The 25,409-nt window shown below is 35.8% G+C and overlaps 1 protein-coding gene across 3 annotated transcripts in view; it reads left to right on the top strand.

The window, feature by feature from the left end:
- Positions 1–25,409, top strand: part of BANK1 (B cell scaffold protein with ankyrin repeats 1) — a 376,364-nt gene that overhangs the window by 307,392 nt on the left and 43,563 nt on the right. For all 3 annotated transcript variants that reach the window (XM_049885624.1, XM_049885623.1, XM_049885625.1), the window contains 3 exons: positions 8,262–8,325; positions 11,811–12,107; positions 16,497–16,799. In XM_049885624.1, coding sequence (XP_049741581.1) covers positions 8,262–8,325; positions 11,811–12,107; positions 16,497–16,799 — 664 coding nt within the window. The remainder of the gene's footprint in view (positions 1–8,261; positions 8,326–11,810; positions 12,108–16,496; positions 16,800–25,409) is intronic.

The following is a 25,409-nucleotide window of genomic DNA, read 5'->3' as shown; positions in this document are numbered from 1 at the left end:
TATAGATCATTTGATAATTAAACACTTTGTAAAATTATTTGAGTCATCCCTCCCCTCAATCCAGCTCTTAGGGTGTCTTTCATATCCTAGACTATAGGAATGGTGCCTTCTGGAGAATTTCAGTGTACATCCTGCACAATTACACCCAGGAGCTCTGTTTAATTTTCATTAGCTTAAATGGTCCAATATTAACCTGTTATCACATTTCTCTTGTGATTTCCTCACATCTAAAAATAGGTATATATATATATATATGGAAACCCTGGTGGCATAGTGGTTAAGTGCTACAGCTGCTAACCAAAAGGGTGGCAGTTCAAACTCACCGTGCACTCCTTGGAAACTCTATGGGACAGTTCTACTCTGTCATATAGGGTCACTATGGATTGGAATCTACTTGAAGGCAATGTGGTTGTTTATATATATGTCACAATAGGCTAGAAAAGCTGCTATTTGCAGAAGTCTTTATTTTTTTTCTTTATTGTCCAGCTTTGACATAACCGATCTTTACTAAGCCTTATCATTGAATATAAATTTTGACATATGTTTAATCAATTTAAAAACATAATTTAGAGAGTAATATTAAAAAATAGGGCAACAAAAAAAACTCTTTGTAATAAAATAATGGCCTTAATGCAGGACAATAGAGCTAACAGTTGAGTGGTTTCTATTACCATGCTTTGTGCTAAATATTTTATGTTATCTCACTTAATTTTCACGATACTGTATTTTTATGCAAATAACGCATGGTTTCTGCGTTTGATTGCCAGCCATGCCCTCCCTCTCCTTGTAGGTACTTTCATAAGCATGCTATGTTAAATTTTTACAGCAATGTGAAGGAGGATCAGCATGGTGGCGCTTGTGAGGGTGCCTCGAAGGGGGAGGGTGTGTCTGGCAAACAAATGCAGAAGTCATGCATTATTTGCATGAAATTGCAGTAATCCTGTGTGGGTGTTTTTTGTGAAATAAGGTACATTTATACCCATTTTTGTATCCGCAGAAGCCCAAAGAGAAAAAATTTGCTCAAATTCATGTAGATAATAAATGGAAAAATAAGATTTAAATCCCTATCCGTCTGAACATACTCTTGAACTCAAACTCTTAACCTATATAACCTACATGTGTTTATGGGAGAGATATTTAAAGCAATCATCATCATCATTATCTTCTAGAGATATTTTGTATGCCCCACGATTGGGGTATAATAAACAAATGTTGAGTCCACTCTTTCTGTCAAAATTCACATCTCTCAGAAATTTACCTCTGCATGTGGCCTGCTTTTTTTTTTTTTTTTTGTATTATTCTCCTTACCAAGAACACACACATTTTCTCCTTATCTACCAATTTATTCATTTGTTCATTCATCCATTCTCTCAATAAATATACATTAGGTGGTAGGATGAGATTCAGGATTTATCCCCAAAATTCTACCCATCCTTTAAAACCCAGCCCAAGTTTTTCCTCCCTAGAATTATTTCACTTTTCTTACCCTTTATTGCACACATTAGTCAAACCAAATGCTTAAAGTCCTATAATTGCTTCATGAATTTCACTTTTATTTTCCCAGCTAAATATTTAACTTCCTGAGTATATATATATTGTCTTAATCTTTTGTATACCCCTGTAAACTTGCCTAGTATTATGAACATAGAAACAATAAATATTTATTGACTGATTGGCCAATGTTGGTCATGATTGTCATGTTTGAAAATGTTTTTAGATGGCATGTCTAGAGTACATACTAAGAATTTCCCAGGGCTTACGTGTTGCATGTTCTGATAAAGTTGTCTTTACTAGATGCTCATCCTTCTTCAAAATAATTTAGCTGAGTTCTGAAAACTATTCTGAGACCAAGGAAGATTAATTGAGGGTGAGTCTGTAACTCTTAGATTTGACCTTTGACAGGGATGATTAAATCTTCCTTTGACTTTCTATCTTTGACATTTTTCTATCTCTTTGCTGTTTCTTTTATTCAACTTTCTTTCTGCCTAATAACCAATTAATCCATTTAAATTCATTGCAAGCTAATGTAAAATCTTTTATTTTTTAGAAAGAAATATTATAAGATTTCAAAAGCTACAATTTATAATTTGATATTCAATTGCTTGTACTTAGAAACTTTTGGACTTTATATCTGGTTATTCTGCAATTTAGTTCTACCAGCCTATTTTATAGTTAAAAGTCTTATGTATCAAATTAATTATTTGGCCACCATACAATTATCTATCTTCTGTTTTCCTAAATGTGGTAACACTTCTTAACTTCATAAAGAAATTGGAAGACTCACCATTTAAATAGCCACTTATTCCAAATATATTTTCAAATGTTACAAAAAGCAATCCAAAGAATACTGCTTGTTGCTAGGTGCTGTCAAGTCAGTTCCAACTCCTTTTTGTTAAAGGACACTTAAGAAATAGATATTATATCTTGACCTTAAACTCTTATGTCAGGTTGCGTAGAAAAGGTGTTTTTAATCAGTATCCTCATCTTTAAATGGCAAGAGTCTTTGGAAGGAGTGTCTTGAAAAAGAGGGTTGTAAATATTAGAATTGATCTCCATATATCAATCATATATCATTAAGCTGAAGAGAAGCTTACACAGTCATATTTAACTCCAGCCCTTGCTATCAAAGTTGTAAAAATACCTAGTCTGACCAATGCCCTTGATAGTTCTTATATCTGCCATCTTCATTAAATATTTACTTTCTGTAGTCCTCATTCCCAATTCCTACTTCTCAAGTTTACTGCAATTATTTTTCTAAAATCCATGAAGGAACATGCTATTTCCCACTTTTGAAATAATTACATACTCTAAAGCATTTAAAACATTATAAAATAAAACCTTACTGCACTGCCTATTTTCACACTCAAATATATCCCCCCATGCAATCTAGTCAAACCAATGCGTAACAGTTCATCGTGTTCATACTGTTTTGATTATGCTCACCTGTCATCCTAGATTTTACCTCCTCCCTTTTGTCACAGATTAAAAGCATACTTACCTTTTAAGACTCAATTCGAATACCACCTACTCTGTGATGTTTTCTCTGCTACATCCACGCAATGGAAATAATTGTTTTTTCTGTCTATTCTCATAGCATTTTGCAAATACTTGTATATTTTAAAAACTTGTTTCATTTTGCCTTGTCTACATTGCTTGTCTTCCCCACTAATTGTAAAATACTTGAGATTGGAAATCATGAACCCTTCATATGCGTGTATCCTACATTGCCTAGTATACTGTTTCCTGTATGTTCTGGATGTTAGTGCCTTCCGTCTCCTTAACCCTTGCCTGAAATGAGGCACTCTTCCTCTGATATCTCTAAGTCCTTTTTTGGGAAAAAAAAAAAAAAAATCTTTAGAATAGTTGCCCTATATCCCTTCTTCACATCAGGTTTCTGAAAGAAAAGTGTATGCATCATATATTCAATTCTTCACCCCTGTTATATTCTTTAAGATTCTTCAATCCAGCATGGGTTCACACAATTCCACAGTAATTCCCCTCACCAGAGGTACCAGTGACCTTCATTGGAATATCCAATAAATTGTTCTCAGGGCTTTTCTTTTTTACACTTGGCGAAGCATGTAACATTGTCACTTACTTGGAACCCTCTCTTCTGATTTTTTTTGATATCTCTTTCTCTTCACGTTTTTCCCTTTGCTTCTAGTATCCTTTGCTGAAACCTAGAAACTAGACCTCAGGAAAGTTTTGAGCTAAGACATATGTCCAGGAATCATAGCAATGTAGTTATAAATTAAAGGCAATGAAGTAGGTAAGATCACCAAGGGAGAATGCATTTTGTAAGAAGAGAATAAGGGAACAAGAGAACATGAATAAATATTGTAAGAAGGAACACTGAGGGAACTTAGGAAAAACCAACTTATAAAGGGGGTTGACAGTGCAGAACATAGACTACATTTTAAAACAATTTTCAATTGGAAAAAATATTCAAATGTTTACATTTTTCATGTGACGCATGATTTTAGTATTGTATTAAAGAAGAAGGACAAACAAATTGTTCTCCACAGATTGCTTTAAGGTTTGGGATTGCATAATTTAAAAAAAAAAATAGTTATTTTTATAATTACAATTATAAGCCTAACCAAGAAATGGATTTTTGTTTTATCATTCCCATTTTAGAGATACGGATAGCTGAAGTCAAAACAAGGAGATGGCCCAGTAAAAGTGCTGGTACCTTAAAAATTTGACTATAACTGTGATGAGTTTACTACAGACACACACTATCAAAACAGGTCTAGAGTATCATCAAAAGCGGCAGGTGGTCAAACCTGCAGTTCACAACTGTAGTTAGATCTGCAACATGGGCAGAGGTGAAGTCTGAGAGCTGTCAGGACCAGGACCAGGGCCCCTCTGTGTGACCAGCCCAGGAGTTCAGCTGTAGGGTGGCTTTCAAGCCACTGAGGAACATGAGATGAGCCCAGGAAAAAATGGAGCGCACTCCACAAGCTGATGTTGGAATGAGAGATGTGCCAGCTACGGAAGGAAAACCCATAAACTTTCTGAATGTTAAACATTTTAAAATCTATTTTTCTAAGTGTTAAGAGATAGATATTATGTTGTTCCTTTCTTCCTTTATATGAACTATCTCATATAAAACCGTCTCTGGTCCCCATGATACCTGTTCCTTCCACTTCATCAGATTGTCCTAGTTGGTCACAATTAGAAAATTGAATTTCTTGTGCAGAATAAAGTTTCCAGCATTTGTCCACCTGTTAATGTGTCTTTTCATTACTTTGATTTTCTATAATGATCCTGTTTTAGAAACGGAGCATATTTCTTTATATTATTTTAATTAATTATTGACCTTTATCAAGGAAAATGTTCACTTTTTTCCCCTGAGTTTAAGTAATAGCTCCACATCTACTTTATTCTTCATTATTCCCCTCCCAAATATGGGTAGAGTTCCTATTTAATTTTTGCACTCAGGATTCCAATTCTTATGTAATAATAATAAAAAGTTTCGTAGGAAATTATGTGACTCTATCTCTTATCTCTTGACCATATTCCTAGGTGGCCTAATTCGTTACTCTTGAAACATGTTTGCCTTTTTATTCTCATTCCACAGACCACCATGTGCTTTAAAAATTGGTAAAATAATTCATAATCAACACTGTTGAAAATTGAGCAAGAGTTGGGCCAATTACAATAACTTCAGAACCCCATAAAAAGATTTGGAAACTAAATTGCCATGTGAAAATTGTTTTGAGTCACTCCCTAAAAATGAGAATATTATGATCAATTTGTACGAGACCAGATGCCAAAGGCATATGGAGTTTTATATACTTTAGTCAACAAGAAGTTCTCTTTTTAATTTACCTTAGATCACAAATGATTTTAATTTCATTAAACACCGAGTGCTGCAAGGACTGTCTACGGGCTGGAATATTACATTAAGTGTGCTCAAGTAATAGATTTTTTGGTTTAAGCTGAGCTTTCATTTAGAGAATGGGAATCAAGGCAATTAGCAAAATAATTTTTTAACTCAACCTCCCCCACCCCAAAAAATTAAGAAATGAAACTTTTGCCATGATTACATAATTGTTTTCTTAATTGTCCATGTTACCCATAGGGACTGAGTTTGTTGTAGTAAAATAAAAATAGACCTAGTCCTTACTCTAATGTCAGCTCTTATTAGATTCTAATCATTTCATTATTTTTTCTTTCTCGATAAAAAATGTGATATAATGTCTCTCTTTTCAATTTTTTTTTTTTTACCAATTTGCATTAATAGCTTACAGAGTATTTAGTATATTGTAGGCCTTCATAAATATTTGGCAAATAAATATTCTAGACCCAGAAAAAAAGAGACAAATTAAAGAATTAAATATCTTTTTTCCTGCTTCTTAGCATCTCATTTAGCTTGTAAATTATTATAGTGTTTTTAATAACAGAGTAATAACTGCCATACTTAAATTAAAAACTCTATACCCCAGTTCTTTTCTGTTGCAGCAGAACTTCTGGAGGTACACAGTTGAGGAGAAAAAAATAATTATTGGTTTATTATTGATTGATTCCCCCATCAAACCAATATAGTCATAATACTTGCTTAAAAATAGATCTGTATTTTATATGATGAAGGAAAATCGAATGTATATGGATTATATTTATTGAACACTTAGTGGGTGGTAGATATTATAATGTATGTTTTGCTTATGTTATTCTCATTTGACCCTCCAGGCAATATGATAACATAGATATTACTATCCACATTTTGCAGGACAGGAAACTGAGGCACAGAGTTAAGTATCTTGCCCAATGTCAAACAGCTAATAAATAATACAGCTGTGATTTGTTCTTAGATTGATGACAAAGTCCATGCTCTGTGTACTATATTACATAAAAAATATAGCTGGGTTTTAAAGGGATCAGCTGTGAGGATATCATCCTTGCCTTTGAGGTCATCGTTGATTATATCGGAGAATTAACATGCTTTTTCAAAATAATTATGATCATAAAAGTAAGGAACCCAAGGAACATTTGTTTTTTACTCTAAATATTTCTAAAGATTTCTTGCCTAAGAAAACAGTTTTTCTCTGCATAGCCCAATTATACAAACTATCTATCTTAGATAAAATTTATATACATGTACAAATCAGCCAAACCAGGCTACTTTTAAAATATGGAACAGCTTCCTTTGAAACATTTTTGGGATTGAGTTTTTGTTTGTACAATTGTCAAATGGTTTAAGTTGTGACAGGTTTCAGTCTCAGGGCACGTGCGTATACTTACGCACTTGTGCAAAGTCTATTAATTCACACTGATTTTGAGCTCATAATGCCTAGACTCGCAAACAGTATATAGGATTTTATACATAATTCTGAAATCTTTGGAAACCATTCTTGTTATTCAATGGGTAAAACATTCCTTGATACGATTTTGAGAGTATTATGGCTTTTTTGTATGTATATTCTTGACCTATCTTATGAAATATATAGGTCAGGCTAATTGGCAACAATAGCTGTGTTAAAGTTTTCAATACCAAAGCATGTAAATATCCATCAATTTGTTAATCCCTATAGTAAAATGACATGATTTTTCATATTAACATTTGTTTGAGCGAGTCCACCAAAAGGAAAAAAAATGATTTAAATAGAAAATGAGTGATTGCGTCAGGCTTACTAAAAAAACAAAAAACGGATTTCTTTTCAAGATTCCAATGTTTGTTTCTCTTCTGTAAAGAAGATGTGGAGAGTTTTAGTTTTTTAAAAAATAAATTTCACTGGGCTCCCATTGCCCAAAGTAGATAACAAACTAAATTAATGAAGTTAATATGCAGGTCAAATTCCTTTGCATAGTAAGGCCACTGTAAGCTTAATAATGCTTTAATATGAATGCTTCTAATTTTTAAAGGGACATTCTAAGTGCAGAACAAATGACCTAATGATTTCAACCAACTTTATTAAGAACAAAAGCATAAATCATTTTAATAATACATTGGAGTTCATTGTACCAAAATATGACCTATGTTAAATGCATCCAAGCTCCATCCCTTTCCCTGGATGCTTTTGTACAAATAGAACTAGAACTGTCACTGGTATTACTTAGCTTTCTCTGCAGGCACCAATATGTTCCACAACTGGAAACTCCATATCCCCTTTACAAATTATGAACAAAGACTAGCAATTCTGGAGATAACAGGTTTCTGTCCTTTTTCAGTAATTCTTCCTTCTAAGTATAGAGGAACTGATTCCGGAAAGACAAAGCACGAATTCTCTTATTCAGTTTTTTTCTTATTTTTGAAGAGTAAAAATAAACTACAAATTCATTATCTGTCGTTGTTTTATAATACTTGATATAACTAAAAATGTCTTTTGAGCTGGTAAAAAATAAGGAAATGTTAAAATGAAGTAAAGCGTGCGTTTTTAAGGGAAATAATTGTGTTCAATTTTCTTCATATATTCTTTATTGCACCTAAATTTCATGATTATCGCTTTGAATCTGAGAGTAGTTGCAAATAAGTTTTAGTTGTAAATGAATTTATTGTTCATTACAAATGTTCTATTACCACAGCTAGACTTCTAGTACTATGTGTCACTGAACAGTTGTATATGGCACAAATATAATGACTAAGTTTTATAATGTCATCTTAATGTATTAAATAAAAACTTAAAATTTTATTTTAAATAAAGGCATTAAAATTATTTCTTATCTCCACAGGTATCAACTTTCCATTGGTATATGTAAAAATTAATATTTATTAATATTAATGCATATTATTGAAAATTTCATTTCATTTTTTTCAGATCCTTGAAAGTAGCACAAATGATGAGCAAGAACATGACTATGAAGAGGCTGTATATTCTCCCAGTAAGTTTTCTTTTATCTTATATGTAACTGTAAAATAACCTGGAAGGGAATGTGAAAAGGTATTAATCAACCAAATGAGTTCCAATTTATAATATACTACGAAGTTAGCTTGCTAATTTAAATACCTCTAATAAGTTCCAGGTTTACCAGCCAGGCAAACAGCTGTTTTTCCTACCCAGGAAGAATACATGAGTCAAGCTGATGTAAATATTCTGACTACTTGAAAACTATACTTTTGAGTTGTATGTTTTACACAAAGTCACATTCTTTTCAGGCCTCAGTTTTCTCAATTAGAAAAGGAGAAGATTAGGCTTAGATGCTAAGGACCTCACTGGATATAATAGGTTGTAGTTCTATATTCTAAAGACTGAAGACTAATTTAGAATGTTCTTCCATGTACATAAATTCTGCTCATTATGCTAACTTCATTGATAAACAATTGTTTGCTCCATATTTTCATCAGCAGGTCTGATAGGCATCTCACATCCAACAATTCCTAAGTGAAAACTCTGATTCCTGACACTCCCAAACCTGCTCCATCTGCTGACTTCCCCATCTCAAGAAGTGAAAACTCATCTTCCTTTGTTCAGTTCAGTCCAAAAACCTTGGAGTCACCCTTGGCTTTTTCACTTTCTCTCATACACTGTATCCAATCAGTCAGCCAATACTGCTGACTCTCCAAAATATAGCCAGCATTCAACCATTTTTCATCCCTTACATTGTTATTTATCCTAGTCCAAGCTGTCATCAGCTCTCCCTTGGATTATTGCAGTAACACAGTGGCTCTCAACTGGGAGCTCTTTGACAATGAACAGAGACATTTTTGATCATCACATCTGGGCTGGAGGGGAGGGTGCTGCTGGTAGATAGAAAGACCAGGAATGCTGCTAAATAAATACACAGGACAGACCATGCTACACCAACAAAGGACCATCCAGTCCAAAATGTCAATAGTCCTGCTGTTAAGAAACTCTGCAACAGCAGCTTCTACACTTGGCACTTTTCATACTCTGTGTTTCATGAAGCATCCAAAGTAACACGTTGCTCTTCTCCAAACTCTCCAATACCTTCCTGTCATACTCATGGTAAAATATAAAGTATTTGGTCCCATCTCTTGGCACTCTCTTACTCATTCTTGGCCACAGTGACCTCAAACTTTCTGCTCCTGTACACACTCATCTTCCTTGTATCTGCCTGGCTTCCTTCCTCACTTTCTCCATATCAAGACCCCCTCTACCACTACTCATAGTTTTCTTTTACCTGCTTTCTTTCTTCATTGTACTTATCACCATTTATTATGTACATTTTATTTATCTGGATGTTAGTTTCTTACCTGTCCCCTGGTAGAGTATGTGATGATAAAGGATCAGAACTTACTTTGTTTACTGTTTTGATTATATCTCCATTACCTGTAATGGCACATGGTAGGTGCCCAACTAAATATTATTGATCACTAGCTTTTCAAATGATAGCTGACCCTCAAATCAATTAGAAGTTTCCTTTAAATGCAATGTCTTAACTAGTATACTTTGGAAAAATTAGTAAACTCCTTCAAACATTATTGTTTATTGCCCCCAAAATACTAAATGTTAAGTTAATGAATTAATGCATCGAGTTTTAAGGTTGTATACTATTTTAAATGATAATAAAAGTGATTTTAAAGGCCATCAAGATTATAACCATATATTCATTACAATATTTAATCCTCAGAAGAACTGCCTGTAATAACAAAACATTATTTCAGTTTTTTATATAAAACAAACTCATATCTACAGACAATTTAGAACCAGAAACTCCCCCATATATGAAGCTCTGTATGATTGTAATAGTGGAGTCAGCCCTCAGCCTTGTTCATGGAGAGGGGAAAAAGACATAGGACACCCCAAGTGAGCAGATTCTATTGGTATCACAATTACTAAGTGCCAGCTTGCTTAAACTCATAGACTGACTGACTAAATCTAACTCTGAGGTTACAGGGCTGGATTCCAGGTGTTGGCTTATTTGACAAGTACCATGGAGACTCTGTTGCTTAGTCAGTGCTAAGAAACACTGACCTTTGTAAACCTGAGGGTGGCTACAAGTAATTTCCTATAGTATGAATGTAATTCTAAGTTGATTGATTTGTCCAAACAAATAGTGAAGTCCGTTTGCTAGCCTAAGCAATGATTTCTTTTTAGTCATTCCATCATCTACTCCATCAACATATCTAGAGACTACTTTATTTCAGGTTGAGGGTTTGGTGTTAGGAGTAGAAAGATGAATGAGATATCTGTGCAGCAGTGAATACCGAGAATGGAAATTTGTGATGCATAGGCTGTTAATTAAAAGAATCTTTGTTTGCAGTTCTAGTATTAGAGGCTGTGTCTTTCTTCTTTCTCATATGAAGGAAGCAAAAAAAAAAATCTATGTAGAAATATGAGGTACCATCATGGGCATGGTTTTTCCACATGGCTAATTTTTCTCCTGTTGATGAAAAATTTCTAGAGTTTTTCTCTTCATTTTAAAAACATGCTTTCTCTTCTGAACTCTGCTATTTGACATCTTTAGCTGTATTTAAGTTTAGCTCCATTTTAAAACAATAGTTTTTGTTTTTCTGTTGCGCTAATGACAATTCACATATTCCCTGATACAGTGGCTCCAAAGCCTCTTCTGAAATTTTTTGAATTTTTTATTTACAGAGTATTTTTATAAAAAGCTCTTTTTAAGATTTAAGGTTATTGTATTATAGAATCTTTTTTCTTTTTTTCTATTTTCTTTCTGAGTGGTTAAAGAGCTTTTATTGTATACAGTCTAAAAACAAGTGATGGAGTCATGGCTTTTAGAGCGGAGGAAATTTGATTGGATTATTTGGCTACATTTCAGGACAGAATCCACTGATGGGGAGAGAAATGAACCTCAGAAGGAGTTACCCACTAATGATGATTTGGATACCTTCACCATCAAAAAATATTAACGTTTTCTTAAGCAGTATTTTAACAAATTAAGATAGCATCTGGCAATAAATATTATTAAAATCATAACTAAATAAGGGTCACAGATTCATTCTTATTGTGTTATTTATAGTAAGTCAAAGTTTTTTCTTTTGGGTTTTTTTTTTTTTCCTTGTCTTTACCTTTTCCATCACTTACTTATTGCCTATTTTATTAGGTCAGTTATACTGTTTTCTAATACAAATGCAATAATGTTGTCAAACATATGAATCTGCTCAAACAATAACTCCAGAGAATCAGAATATTATTATATGCAGAAGTGTGTCATGTACTGAGGTAGCCAGATAAAATGGAAGCTTTGACTTTTCATTTGGTAAATATTTTAAAAGCCCAGAAACGAGTGTTCACCAAAGTTATGCATTTGACAGCTTTCCACTCTATCAGCTCATAAAAGTTTTATTAGCAGTCCTACTACTTACGGTATGAAATTACCAAATATGAAATGCCTCCAGATGGTGTGTTTAAAGGGAATAATACAATCTTCATCATAAACAGCCACAGAGAACACACCATTTCATCAAGAAACCTGGCAGGTGTGCAGGCTGGGTGCAGAAGGAGCTGAGGAGAATCAAACAGCAGAGGAAGAAAATGAGGATGAATCCGAGCACAGGCCAACGGAGGTTGACAGTGAGAGTTCTGACAACCAGTATGATGACTTGTATGTGTTCATTCCTGGAGATGATCCAGAAAATAAGTCACCAGAGCCACTCCTGAGCAGCAGACCGCCTCTCCCCCCACCGCGATCTGTAGCTGCTGCCCTGCAACCAGACAAACTTCACACGACACTGCAAGGTAAGTTTAAGGTGTCAAACAACAACACTTTAATAGGCTTACATAGCAAATAGCACAATGGCAAATCTCCACAAAGATCAGCTTTTGAAACCAAAGCAATCTTCTCCTGTTCTTTAACAAATGTTGTTGTTGTTTGTTGTTGTTGTTGTTGTTGTTAGCTGCCCTAGAGACAGCCCTTGACTCATGGTTATCCCATGCACAACTGAGCAAAATGCTGCCCAGTCCTGCACCATCCCCATGACTGTTTGAGTATCAGGCCTTTGTGATCCACAGGGTTTTCATTAGCTGGCCTTACTTCCTAGTCTGTCTTAGTCTAAAAGTCCTGCTGAAACCTGTTTGATAGCATCACAGCAACACACAAGCCTCCGCTGACAAACGAGTGATGGCTGCATATGAGGTGCAGAGCACCGAAGGTGAGAATCCTACCTCCCTGGAATGGAGAATTCTACTGAACTTACCACTGCCATCTCTTTGACAAATAGGGAAATAGGGCCTAGGATATGAGGCAATATACACCTGCCCCTATCTTTTTTTTTCAAACTTGAGGGACAAAATCTCAATATAAAACTTTAAATAAACAAATGAAACTTGGAATCTGTAGTTCTTCACATAGAATGAACTTCAGGTGTTTAAATAGTACTCTTAGTCTTTTGGCCAGAAGGAAAGGCTAATGTTTTACAGATAATACAAACACAACCTTGGGCAGTTTTCAGCTGGTAGCTGTTGTGGCATCAAGTGGTAGAAGGTTTATCACACATCGATCATATTTGTCGCTGACTCTTGAAACCCAAAGTCTAAGAACACTCTGTTGCTGCTAAAGTGGAAGAACAGTTAACAGGGTTGTGATCTCATTTGTTACAAGACAAAAGAATAGAGGAGTGTTGTTGTTGTTAGTTGTCATGGAGTCGATTCCAACTCATGGCTACCATATGTGTGCAGAGTAGAACTGCTCCACAGGGTTTTCAAGTTTGTGACCTTTCAGAAGGCCAGGTTCCCAGGCCTGTCTTCCCAGACGCCTCTGGATGAATTTGAACTACCAACCTTTCCATTAGTAGTCCAGCAACTTAACTTTTTTGTACCACTCGGGGACTCCTTAAGGAATGTGATGGGAGGAAGGTTTTCTCTGGAGGGCGAGAAGAGGAGTCTCCACCTTGGGTTTATCTGCTTGGAGTGTTCATCAGCCTGAGAAAATTACAGCTCCAGGTCCACACTTAACCAAAAAAAAACCACTGCCATCGAGTCAATTCCAACTTATAGCAACCCTATAGGACACAGTAGAATTGCCCCGCTGAGCTTCAAAGAGCACCTGGCAGATTCAAACTGCCGACCTCGTGGTTAGCAGCTGTAGCACTTAACCACTACACCACCAGTGTTTCTTGCTTAGGGTTGCTGACTATCCCCTCTTTATTCATCACTATTTTATATTTCCTTTCCAAATTCAAATACATTCTTACAAAGAAATTTAATAAGGATACAAAAAATACCCATTAACAAAATCACTCTTGTCACTATACCTTAGTTGTTGGGTTCTAGAAGGCTATGGAGAAAGCACAAGAACTCTATTTCAAAGAGTGAATTCTGACACCACAAAACTTAGCATTTGTGTCCTTGAAGGTTCCATCTCTATGAAGGCTTAAGCTTATCAACATAAACCTTTATTAAGGTTATGCACTGTATTTAGAGATGAAAAGTATAGAAAACCTAATGAACGCTACTCTGATTCATTTATTCATTCAACAGATATTTATTGATCACCTACTATGTGCCAAGCTGTTGTAGATCCTTGAGCTATATTGATGATGTAGGTATATTAATATCTGGGGGAGGGGGGGAGAACATAGGTTAGTAGAACACACACAGCAAAATTCTGGTATATTTTCCTCATTTTCTCATTTTTTCTGATTTTATGTAGTTATTAAAATTGGCTGTTAAGAAAATAAGATGGTCTTAGGTCAGTTACTTCACTTAAAGGAGATAATATTTAATCATATTTTTCTTAATGTAAATTTCTACATCTGATATGTTGGTTGGGAGGTCTACAACTACCTTACAAAGAATGTTCACTGTATATCTAAGATGAGAAGCATAATGTTGGCTAATGTATCTCCTGAAAAGAACCAAATCTGAAAAGTAAGGTAAAACAAAAACCCACTCCTTTAATTTAAAATCTGATACTCTTTTTTTTACATTTTACATGCAGCGTTACCTTTAATCTCATCTTTTCATAGGGCTGATATTGGAAATTAATGGAAAATAAAATGCCACTATGTTCCCTTAAACTTTTTTGATTAAAATCTTTAAGGTAAGGCTGTAAGCTGTCACTTAACTTTTTGCCAGTGGTTTTGTATGGGTTCTTTGTCTTTAGCTAGTGATACCTTCAGGAATTGTCCTTGAAGAGTAACTTTCATCTGCCTTTACGTTAGTAAGAAGAGAGGCCACCACATTAATGATGATGGTTTTATGGACATATTTATTAGAGAAAATGATAATATATAACACTGTAGACCACTCTTCAATTTGTAAACAACACGTTGTTTTATTTTCACAACCACTCTATTAGGCTGGTATTGTTATTATCCCCTCTTTGTGGTTGAGGAGGAGTTTCTGGGTGGTGCAAATGCCTGAACAGCTTGGCTACTAACTGAAAGGTTGAGGTTCCAGTCCACCCAAAAGTGCCTTGGAAGAAAGCCCTGTTGATCTACTTTCAAAATCCAGCCATGAAAAACCCTATGGTACACAGTTCTATCTGACACACATGAGATCGCCATGAGTTGAGCCAACTTGACAGCAACTTGCTTTTGTTTGTTTGTTTTGATAGTTGAGGCTTATATGATCTTGGGCTCAGACCTAAGATCATGCAGCCTATAATTTGAAAGTGTCAAATATTTATATGAACAGGTTTCCTGGACTTTTAGGAATCTTCTCTCTGAAGCACACTCTCATTCCAATTATTTCAAAAGTTGAAATTATAGGAGTGATTTATTTTAATCTTTATTTTTTAACATACAACATGAATTGAGAAAGCTCAGGTCTCACTCCAAAACGAAAAGTATAAAATGATGCACTAGAACATAAAAAAGTAAAACATATCGTTTTTAGTACAAGTCCAACTTTAGAAAGAGTTGGGAAAGGAGGTGGGTGGTGAAACAAAGGAAGTTAACAGCTCAGGAAATGGGTTCACAAAAGCAGAGAGTTGACACATTCTGGTAAAAAATGAAGCTATAAATGTGCAAGTGTTTCCCACACACTTAATCTAGTGTCACCTGTGCTGCTCTCAGAGAAACACAAGTCATGAAGTCAAAGTTTCAAAGTCATATTATTAATAGGGAAAAGCAAGTCATGGTGATATTAAAGTTAGTGCTAAGCACATAGGCAATTAATACTTCTCAGGTTAAAATAACTTGAACAATCAGGCCTAAGACTCTGTTGGGAGATTGTTTTGGCCTATCTCCTCATAAACCTACCCAAAATAATTGTGAAAGCTTCTTATAATAATATCCTTTTATTTTGCTCTATAATTTGTCTTTCTTCTTAGCATCTAAGTTTTTCCACTAAAATATCCATAACTAAATTTTTTCTTCAGTCAGACCCATTTACCAAACAAAGACAAAAGAGGATAGTTCTCCCTTAGCTAATGTGCATGAATCTCTCAGAACACCATAGAAGGTAATGATTTTTCCGTCAAAAACTGACCTGTTTTCCATTTTGTTATTTTAATGCCTTAGGCAAAACACTTGTCAAAGGGCAAATTAAAAAAATAAAATAAAAGCTTGCATTGGCTTGATAGAGAGCCAATGAAATTCTCAACTTCTTTGTTAACCAAAGTATATTCTGAAATATTTGTCTTCTAAATAATTGCTACTGAAATATGTAACCCATGTTTATAAAAATATATAAATATACTTAATAGATTCATCTAAGTCTGTAAAAGCAATGAGGCTTTTTTTTTTTCATATGAATTAATCCTCAGGCCATTGACTTATTCATGGCATCTTTTATGTCATGGAATTACCAACTGTACTTTCAGTGTCCTTCAGCTAAAAATGAGATTCATGTTGCCTTGTAGAAATCAAGTGTTGCGTTTTCGAAGACCAGTTTTTCATAGCCAGAGTGAGAGTGACTGCTAGGAAACCAAGTAGTGGTGCCTTTGGCTATTCCCCTGTCATTTTTAGAGACACTAAATCTTAGGCAAAATACCTAGTGCAAATCCTATGAAAGATAAAATGGCTTCAAATAAGAGAAAAATTTCAGAATATCATGCTTGAAAAACAAGTTTTCAGAGCATTTGAAATTGGGGACTTTATAACTCAATTTTCTAATATTCAGTCATTGGTAAACTAGAACAAGCAAAATAATGTGGAAAATACTGTCTAAATATTTCATCACCAGGGACAACACTGCAAGGCCAAATGGAAAGAAATAAAAGCTGGTATGATCCTGGTGGAAGGTACGAAACAGGAGATGAACCCAAAGGAGAGGAAGAAAAAGAAGATGAAAAGGATCAAGAGGAGGAGGAAGACCCATACACCTTTGCTGAGATTGATGACAGTGAATATGACACCATACTGGCCAATATGAGTATAAAGAAAAAACTTGGAAGTCGATCTTTCATTATAAACCGACCTCCTGCCCCCGCTCCTCGGCCCACGAATATCCCTCCTAAAGAGGAAACTACACCTTATATAGCTCAAGGTAATGTTTTTGTCTTTCTTATTGTTTATTTGTTTGTTTTGTGGGGGAAGGGTTATAGGGTTTTTTTTGGTGGTTAATGAGCTGATTTGATTGGTGTTTGGATCATAAAAGCCAAACATGCAAAACATATATTTCTACTATCATAGTGATCACTAGGATATTACTGTCTTTTGGGGTTGTATTTTTTTTTTTTTTTAAATCCCAATAAATACTTTGTGTGTGTATGTTAGGTGAAAGTTTACAAAGCAAATTAGATTCTCATTAAACAATTAATATGCAAATTGTTTTGTGACATTAGTTGCCAACCCCATGACCTGTCAACGTCATTCCCTTCTTGACCTCGGGTTCCCCATTTTCGTTCATGCAGTTTTCCTGTCACTTCCTGCCTTCTTGTCTTTGAAAGCTGGTATGCCCATTTAGTTGGGTATACATGGTTAAACCATGGGTACTATTGTTTGTTTTATAAGCCTGTCTAATCTTTGGCTAAAGGGAGAACTACAGGAGTGACTTTGGTACTGAGTTAAAAGGGTGTTCAGGGGCCATACTCTCAGGGTTTCTCTAGTCACTGGCAGACCAGTAAGCCTGATCGTTTTTTAAGTTTGAATTTTTCTCTACATTTTTCTCCTGCTCTGTCCAGGACCCTCTATTGTGATCCCTGTCAGAGTAGTCAGCGGTGGTAGCTGGGCACCATCTGGTTGTGCTGGACTCCGTCCACTGGAGGCTGTGGTAGTTATGGTCCATTAGTCCTTTGAAATAATCCTTCCATTGTGTGTTTGGTTTTCTTTATTCTCCTTTGCTCCAGATGGGGTGGGACCAGTTGATGCATCTTAGATGTCATTCACAGGCTTTTAAGACCTCAGATGCTACTCAGCAAAGTAGGATGTAGAACATTTTCTTTATAAACTATGTTATGCTGATTGAACTAGTTGTCCCCCAAGGCCATGGCCCCCAGCCCAGTAACTCAGTCCCTCAGGGTGTTTGGATGTGCCTATGAAGCTTCTATGAATTTGCCTTGGTCAAGTTGTGCTGACTTCCCCAGTACTGTGTACTGTCTTACCCTTCACCAAAGTTACAACTTATCTATTGTCTAATTAGTGTTTTTCCCTTTCCACCCCTTCCCTCCCTTGTAACCATCAAAGATTGTTTCTTTCTGTGTTTAAACCTTTTCATAAGTTTTAAACATAGTGGTCTCATAAAGTATTTGTTCTTTTGTGATTGACTTATTTGCCCTTATAATGGCCTCTGGATTCATCCATGTTGTGAGATGTTTCACAGATTCATCATTGTTCTTTATTGTTGTGTTATACTCCATTGTGTGTATGTACCACAGTTTGTTTATCCATTCATCTGTTGATGGGCGTTTAGGTTATTTCCATTGTTTTGCTGTTGTGAACCATGCTGCAATGAACACGGGAGTGCATATGCCCAATAATGTGATGGCTCTTATCTCTCTAGGATATATTCCTAGGAGTGGGATTGTTGGATTGTATTAGGTTATTTTCATCTTTTTGCTATTGTAGATAATGCTGCAATGAGCATGGGTATGCATATGTCCAATCGTGTGATGACTGTTATTTCGCTAGGATATATTACTAGAAGTAGGACTGCTGGGTTGTATGGTATTTCTATTTCTAGCTTTTTAAGGAAGCACCATATTGTTTTCCAAAGTATTTGTACCTTTTGCATTCCCACCAGCAGTGCATATGAGTTCCAGTCTCCCCACAGCGTCTCCAACATTTATTTATTTTCTGTTTTTTTATTAGTGTCAGTAATGTAGGGGTCAGGTGGTATCTCATGGCCATTTTGATTTGCATTTCTCTAATGGCTAGTAATCATGAGCATTCCTTCAGGCATCTGTTAGCCACTGGAATGTCTTCTGTGGTGAGTGTCTTTTCATATCCTTTGCTCATTTTTTTAATTAGATTATTTGTCTTTTTGTTGAAGAGGTGCTGGATTTTCCTATACATTTTAGAGATTAGGCCTTTGTCGGGCATGTCATAGTCAAAATTTTTTTCCAAGTCTGTAGGTTTTCATTTAAACTTTTGGTGAAGTCTTTTGATGAGCTCAAGTAGTTTTTAGAAGACCCTAGTTATCTTCTGGTCTTTGGGTATTGTTAGTTATGGTTTGTATCCTATTTATGCCATATGTTAGGGCTTCTATTGTTGACCCTATTTTTTCTTCCATGAGCTTTATAGTTTTTGGTTTTATATTTAGATTTTTTAATCGATTTTGAATTATTTTTTGTGTATGATGTTAGGTATGGGTCCTGTTTCATTTTTTTACAGATGGACATCCAGTTTTGCCAGCACTATTGTTAAAAAAAAAAAAAAACTGTCATTTCTCTCATTTAGTGGACTTTGGGCCTTTGTCAAAGAGCAGGTGACTGAAGGTGGATGGATTTACATTTGGTTCTCAATTCCGTTCCTTGGTCAATGTGTCTGTCGTTGGCCATTTTGACTACCATAGCTGTACAGTAGGTACTGAGGTCAGGTAGTGTGAGGCCTCTTACTTTTTCTTCTTCTTCAATAATACTTTATTTATTCAGGGCCTCTTTCCTCTACATATAAGGTTAATGATAATTTTCTCCATCTCATTAAAGAATACTGTTAGTAATTGGATCAGGATTGCATTGTATTTGTAGATTGCTTTGGGTAGAACTGACATTTTCATAATGTTACGACTACCTATCCATGAGCATGATATGTTTTCCATTTATGGAGGTCTCTTTTGGTGTCTTGTGGTAGTGTTTTGTAGGTTTTTTTTTTTTTTTTTTTTTTGCATAGGTCTTTCACATCCCTGGTTAGATTTATTCTTAAGTATTTTATCTTTTAAGGAGCTATTATAAATGAATTGTGGTATTGGTGGAATAATGAATATACCATGGACTGACAAAAAAACGAAGAGACCTATCTTGGAAGTACAACCAAAATACTCCTTAGAAGTAAGGATGACGAGACTACATCTCACATATTTTGGACATGTTATCAGGAGGGATCAGTCCCTGGAGAAGGATATCACGCTTGGTAAAGTAGAGGGTCAGCGAAAAAGAGGAAAACCTTCAACAAGATGGATCGACACAGTGGCTTCAACAATGGGTTCAAGCATAGCAATAGTAGTGAGGATGGTGCAGGACCAGGCAGTGTTTCGTTCTGTTGTGCATGAGGTCACAGAACTGACTCAATGGCACCTAACAACAACAACATTATAAATGGTAGTGCTTTCCTGATTTCCATTTCATAGTTCTCTTTGTTGGTGTATAGGAATCCAGATGATTTTTGTATGTTTATCTTGTATCCTGCAGCTCTGCTGAATCTTTATATTAGTTCCAGTAGTTTCTTTGTGGAGTCTTTTGTGTTCTTCATGTATAGTAGCATATCATCCACATACAGGGATAGTTTTACTTCTTCCTTACCAGTTTGGATGCCTTTTATTTCTTTTTCTTGCCTTATTGCTCTAGCTACAACTTCCAGCACAGTGTTAAATAAGAGTGGTGATAAAGGGCATCCTTCTCTTGTTCTTGTTCTCAAGGGGAATATTTTCACCTTCTCTCTGTTGAGAATGATGTTGACTGTTGGTTTTATGTAAAGGTCCTTTACTATGTTGAGAGTTTTTATCAGGAATGGGTGTTGGACTATACTGAATGCCTTCTCTGCCACAATTGAGATGATCATGTAATTATTTTCTTTTGATTTATTTATGTGGTGGATTACGTTGATTGATTTTCTAGTGTTGAACCATCTTTGCCTAAAAAAAAACTACCTAGTGTGAATTCCAATTGATTGTGGTGTATTATTTTTTTGATATGATGCTGAATTCTACTGGCTAGAATTTTGAGAATGTTTGTATGTATATTCATAACAGATATTCATCTATAATTTTTGTTGTGGTGTCTTTGCTTGGTTTTGGTATTAGAGTTATGCTGGCTTCATAGAGTAAATTCATAAGTACCCCTTCCTTTTCTATGTTCTGCATTGGTTTGAGTATTACTGGTGTGAGCTCTTCTCGGAATGTTTGGTAGAATTCTCGAGTGAAGCCAACTGGGCCAGGATTTTGTTGTTGTTGGGAGTGGTTTTTTTTCTTACCTTTTCAATTTCTTTTCTTGTTAGGGGTTTGTTCAGGTTTTGCATGTCAGTTTGTGTTAATGTAAGTAGATAGTGTGTTTCTAGAAATTTGTCCATTTTCTCTAGATTTTCTAATTTGTTGATGTACAATTTTTCATAGTACTCTGTTATGATGCTTTTTGTTTCATTTAGGTCTGTTGTAATGTCCCCCATTTCATTCCTTATTTGGGTTATTTGCTTCCTCTCATTTTTCTTTTATCAATTTGGCCAATTGTTTATCGATTTTGTTGATCCTTTCAAAGAACCAAGTTTTGATTTTGTTGTTTCTTTTGTTTTTCTGTTCTCAATTTCATTTATTTCTGTTCTAATCTTTATTATTTCCTTTCTTCAGGTGCCTGTGGACTTCTTTTGATATTCTCTTTCTATTAGTTTGAGTTGTAAAGCTAGCATTTTAATTTTATCCCTTCTTTCTTGATGTGTGCATCTACTGCTATAAATTGACCTCTAAGCACTGCCTTTGCTGTGTCCCAAAGGTTTTGGTGTGGTCTGTTTTCATTCCCATTTGATTCTAGAAATTTTTTTATTCCATCTTTGATTTCTTCTATTGCTCAGTGGTTTTTAAGCGAGGCATTATTTAGTTTCCATGTTTTTGTTTTTCCTTGCTCTTCCAGTTATTAATTTCTACTTTTATGGCATTGTGATCAGAGAATATGCTTTGTATTATCTCAATGCTTTGGATTTTTTTGAGTGTTGTTTTGTGGCCTAAGAGGTGGTCTATTCTGGAAAACATTACATGTGCATTAGAAAAGAATGTATACTTTGCTGGTATTTGGTGGAATGTTCTATATATGTCTATGAGGTCAAGTTGGTTGATTGTGGACTTCAGGTCTTCTGTATCTTTGTTGAGCTTCTTTCTAGATGTTCTGTCCTTTACTGAGAGTGGTGTGCTGAAGTCTAAAATTATTGTGGAACTGTCAATTTCTCTTTTCAGTGCTGTTAAAGTTTGTTTTACATATTTGGACCCTTATCTTTGGGTGTGTAGATACTTATTATGGTTATGTCAGCGTGGTGGATTGTCCCTTTAATCAATATATAATGTCCATCTTGTCTTTTATGGTGAATTTTATTTAAAAAACTATTTTATCTAAGATTAGTATTGCCATTCCTACTCTTTTTTGGAAGTTGTTTGCTTGATATATTTTTTCCATCCTTTGATTTTTAATATATTTATATCTTTGTTTCCAAGATATGTCTTGTAGACAGCATATTGATGAATCTATTTTTTTTATCCATTCTGTCACTCTCTCTCTTTATGGGTGCATTTAAGCCATTTACATTCTCAGTGTGATTATCAGTAGGTATGAGTTTATTGCTGTCATTTTGTAGTGCCTTTTTTTTTTTTTTTTGCAGCTGATACTTTCTTTGTTCCTTTTACTCTCCTGTATTGAGTACCTTTAGTTTGGGAATTTCTTTTCCTTTCATTTTTGTAGATTTTGTGTTTACTGAGACTTTACGTTTTCCTTCTTCATTTTGATGAGTAGGTTCATTAACTTTCTTTGTGGTTACCTTGAAATTTACCCTTACCTTCCTAAGTTTGAACCAGGCTTTTATTACTCAATATGGACTTGACTTCCTCTCCATTTGAAAGTTCTATAGCTATACCTTTTCCTGCTTTTGTTATTCTGATGTTGTTGTCATTTACAGATTGACATTTCTGGTTCCCTGTTATAAGTCTTTTAGTTTTGTGTTACCCTTAAGAGTTCATTACGTACAATGGTATCTGGTTTATGCTGTCTTTTGTCCTAGATTCAGGTTGTTGTCTGATGTTGTTGGTTCTCTAACCAAAGGACTCCGTTTAGTAATTCTTGTAAGTTTGGTTTGGTTTTTATACATTCCCTTATTTTTTGTTTATCTGGGAATGTCCTAACTTCACCATCATATTTGAGCAAGAGTTTTTCAGTATATATCATTCTTGATTGGCAATTTTTTTTTCCTTCAAGGTTTCATATATGTCATCCCGTTTTCTTCTTGCCTGCATGGTTTCTGCCGAGCAATCAGAACTTAGTCTTTTGTTTCCCGTTTTGTGTAACTTTTCATTTTTCTAAAGTTGCTCTCAGGATTCTTTCTTTGCCTTTGGTTTTGGCGAGTGTGGCTATATGTGTTGGTGACTTCCATTTGAGGTCTATCCTATCTGGAGTTCGTAGAGATTCTTGGATGGTCAGCTTTTTGTTTCATGATATTAGTTAATAATCTGTCAGCAAATCTTCAGTGATCCTTTCTATGTTTTCCATTTTCTCCCCCATTCTGGAACTCTGATCACATGCAAATTTTTGCTCTTGATTGTATCCCACATAGTTCTTAGCTTTTCTTCATATTTCTTCATTCTTTTCTTGGTTTTTCGTCAAAGTGGTAGCCACGGATTTGTCTTCGACTTCACTCATTCTGTCTTCCATTGTTTCAAATTGCTCCTAAAACCTTTATTATATTTTCCATTTCTGAAATTTTGTTGTTTATCTTTTGCATTTCTAATTTCTGTTTTTGTATGATATATAATAGTTTATTTATTTGTTCTTGTATATTTTCCTGAATTCTTCCATTGCTTTGTCTGTGTTTTCCCCGATTTTGTCTATTTTTTCCTTATTTTCCTCTGTTTTCCTTGAACTCTTTCCTACTATCGTGGAGAGCCCTGAATATTAGACTTTTAAATTCCCTATCAGATAGCTCTAGTGCCTTTTCTTGTACTGGAAGGTCATCTGGTGTTTTATTTTGGTCACCTACTGGACCCATCCTGTCTTTTTTTTTTTTTTTTTTTAATGTGTTTTAATATTGTCTGCTGTCTTGGAGACATTCAGGAGTTATTTTCCTCATTTATTGATTGTAGCTTTGTTTTGTCCTGTTTTTTGTTTTATTTGGCTAGGTCTGAGGAGCAGGCTGAACATACTTTGCTAACAGTTCTCCCTACCTCGTGCAAGTGGGCAGGTCCAGTCTCTCAGCTGTTGGTGCAGTAGGACAGGTCTGGGGTGGGAAGGATCGTGAGTGGGTCTTTTGTCTGAGGCATAAACCAGAGCCAGTGGGCAGGTCTGGGGATGGTGCAGTGGTGTGGAACCAAGTGCCTGGGAGTCCATGCTGGTGCCCCTCAGCAGGCCTGTCCGGAGTCAGCATAGGGAGGGATCCCGGAGTTTGGAAGTCCATGCCAGTGCTGCTCAGGGACATGGCACTAAATGTGGTGGGACTGGGTTGTGGCACAAGGCAGTCCACCAGTCTGGTGTGGGGCTGAGCGGGTGGTGCAGAGAGACAGGAGGGAAGGGAAAGGATATGATGTGCAGAGCTAGGTGGGAGGGAGAAAGAAAAGAAGAAGGGAGAGAAACAAAACAAAAAAATAGCATGGCAGCAGCTGGTAGGTCAGGGTGGGGCAGACCTGGGGAAACTGTGTGCTCATGGCTTTCTAACTGAGTGGCATGGCACAGCCCATCAAGAAGATGCAGAGGCAGCACACAGGGCTAGGTGAGCAGGAGAGAGGAAAGGAAGGAAGGGAAAGAGAAAGAAGAAACAAAAAAAACAAACAAACCAAAAACATGGTGCTGAGGGAACCAGCTGTTGAGAGCAGAGCAGAACTGGGGTAGTGACCAGCTGATGTCTTTCTTGCCAGATGGCATGGCACAGCCCATCACAAAGGGGTGGAGGCAGATCAGAGGGCTAGAGGGGGAGAAGGACAAGGGAGAAATGGAAAGAGAAATAAAATATGGCGCTTAGGGACCTGACTGGTGGGAGCAGCGTGGACCTAGGGCATCAGTGAGCCATTGTCTCTCCAGCCGAGCTTCCATGGTGCATTGGAAAACAGCAGAGATGGCACACAAAGCAGAGAGTGAGGAGTGGGAAAGCATGTATCTCTGGTTACTGGGTGCCCTGTCTCTTGTTGGGGACTCCATGAAGCTGCCTTCCCATACTCCCTGTCCAGGGTTGTTGCTTACTGTGTGCTCCAAGATGGCAAAGCTGTGCCACATTAGCTGGCAGGGTACCTCTGCACTGTAGCTCTCCTTCTTCTCTGTTCTCTGTCATTTTTTTTTTTCCATTCAATGCTTAATCTATTTCTTTATTCCTTCATTCAATTCTTAGTGTTCCAAGATTGACGTTTGTATCTGTTTTACTTCAGTTTTTTTTTTTTTTTGGTCTTTGCTGCAGAGGAACAGCATCGTACTTCTGTCTATAGCACCGTATTGACCCATCCTCCCAATAAATGCATTTTAAAGACAGAAAACTTATATAATTCAATATAAGAATTTAGTTATATTTTAAAGTTTTTTTTAAGAAGTCCCTTGCCTTCTGTACTCCCAATCTTAGGGATTTTCTCAGGGCCACAGTGTTGACTCTCATGTCATGCTGTTCTACTTTTGGAGCTTTATTTTCCTGTCCTTCTATTGGCTGTCACATTGTTTGTTTTTTTCCAAGAACTTTTGTTCTCTATTTGTTTTTTGTTTTTTAATAACATTCCTTTCTTTTTTTTTGAGAAGGGGTTGTGTCATTTAATATCAACCCTTACCTTTTTTGT

The sequence above is a fragment of the Elephas maximus genome, chromosome 5 (genome assembly GCF_024166365.1).
Source record: "Elephas maximus indicus isolate mEleMax1 chromosome 5, mEleMax1 primary haplotype, whole genome shotgun sequence".
Classification (NCBI taxonomy): domain Eukaryota; kingdom Metazoa; phylum Chordata; class Mammalia; order Proboscidea; family Elephantidae; genus Elephas; species Elephas maximus.
This window is presented reverse-complemented; position numbering and strand designations above follow the sequence as displayed.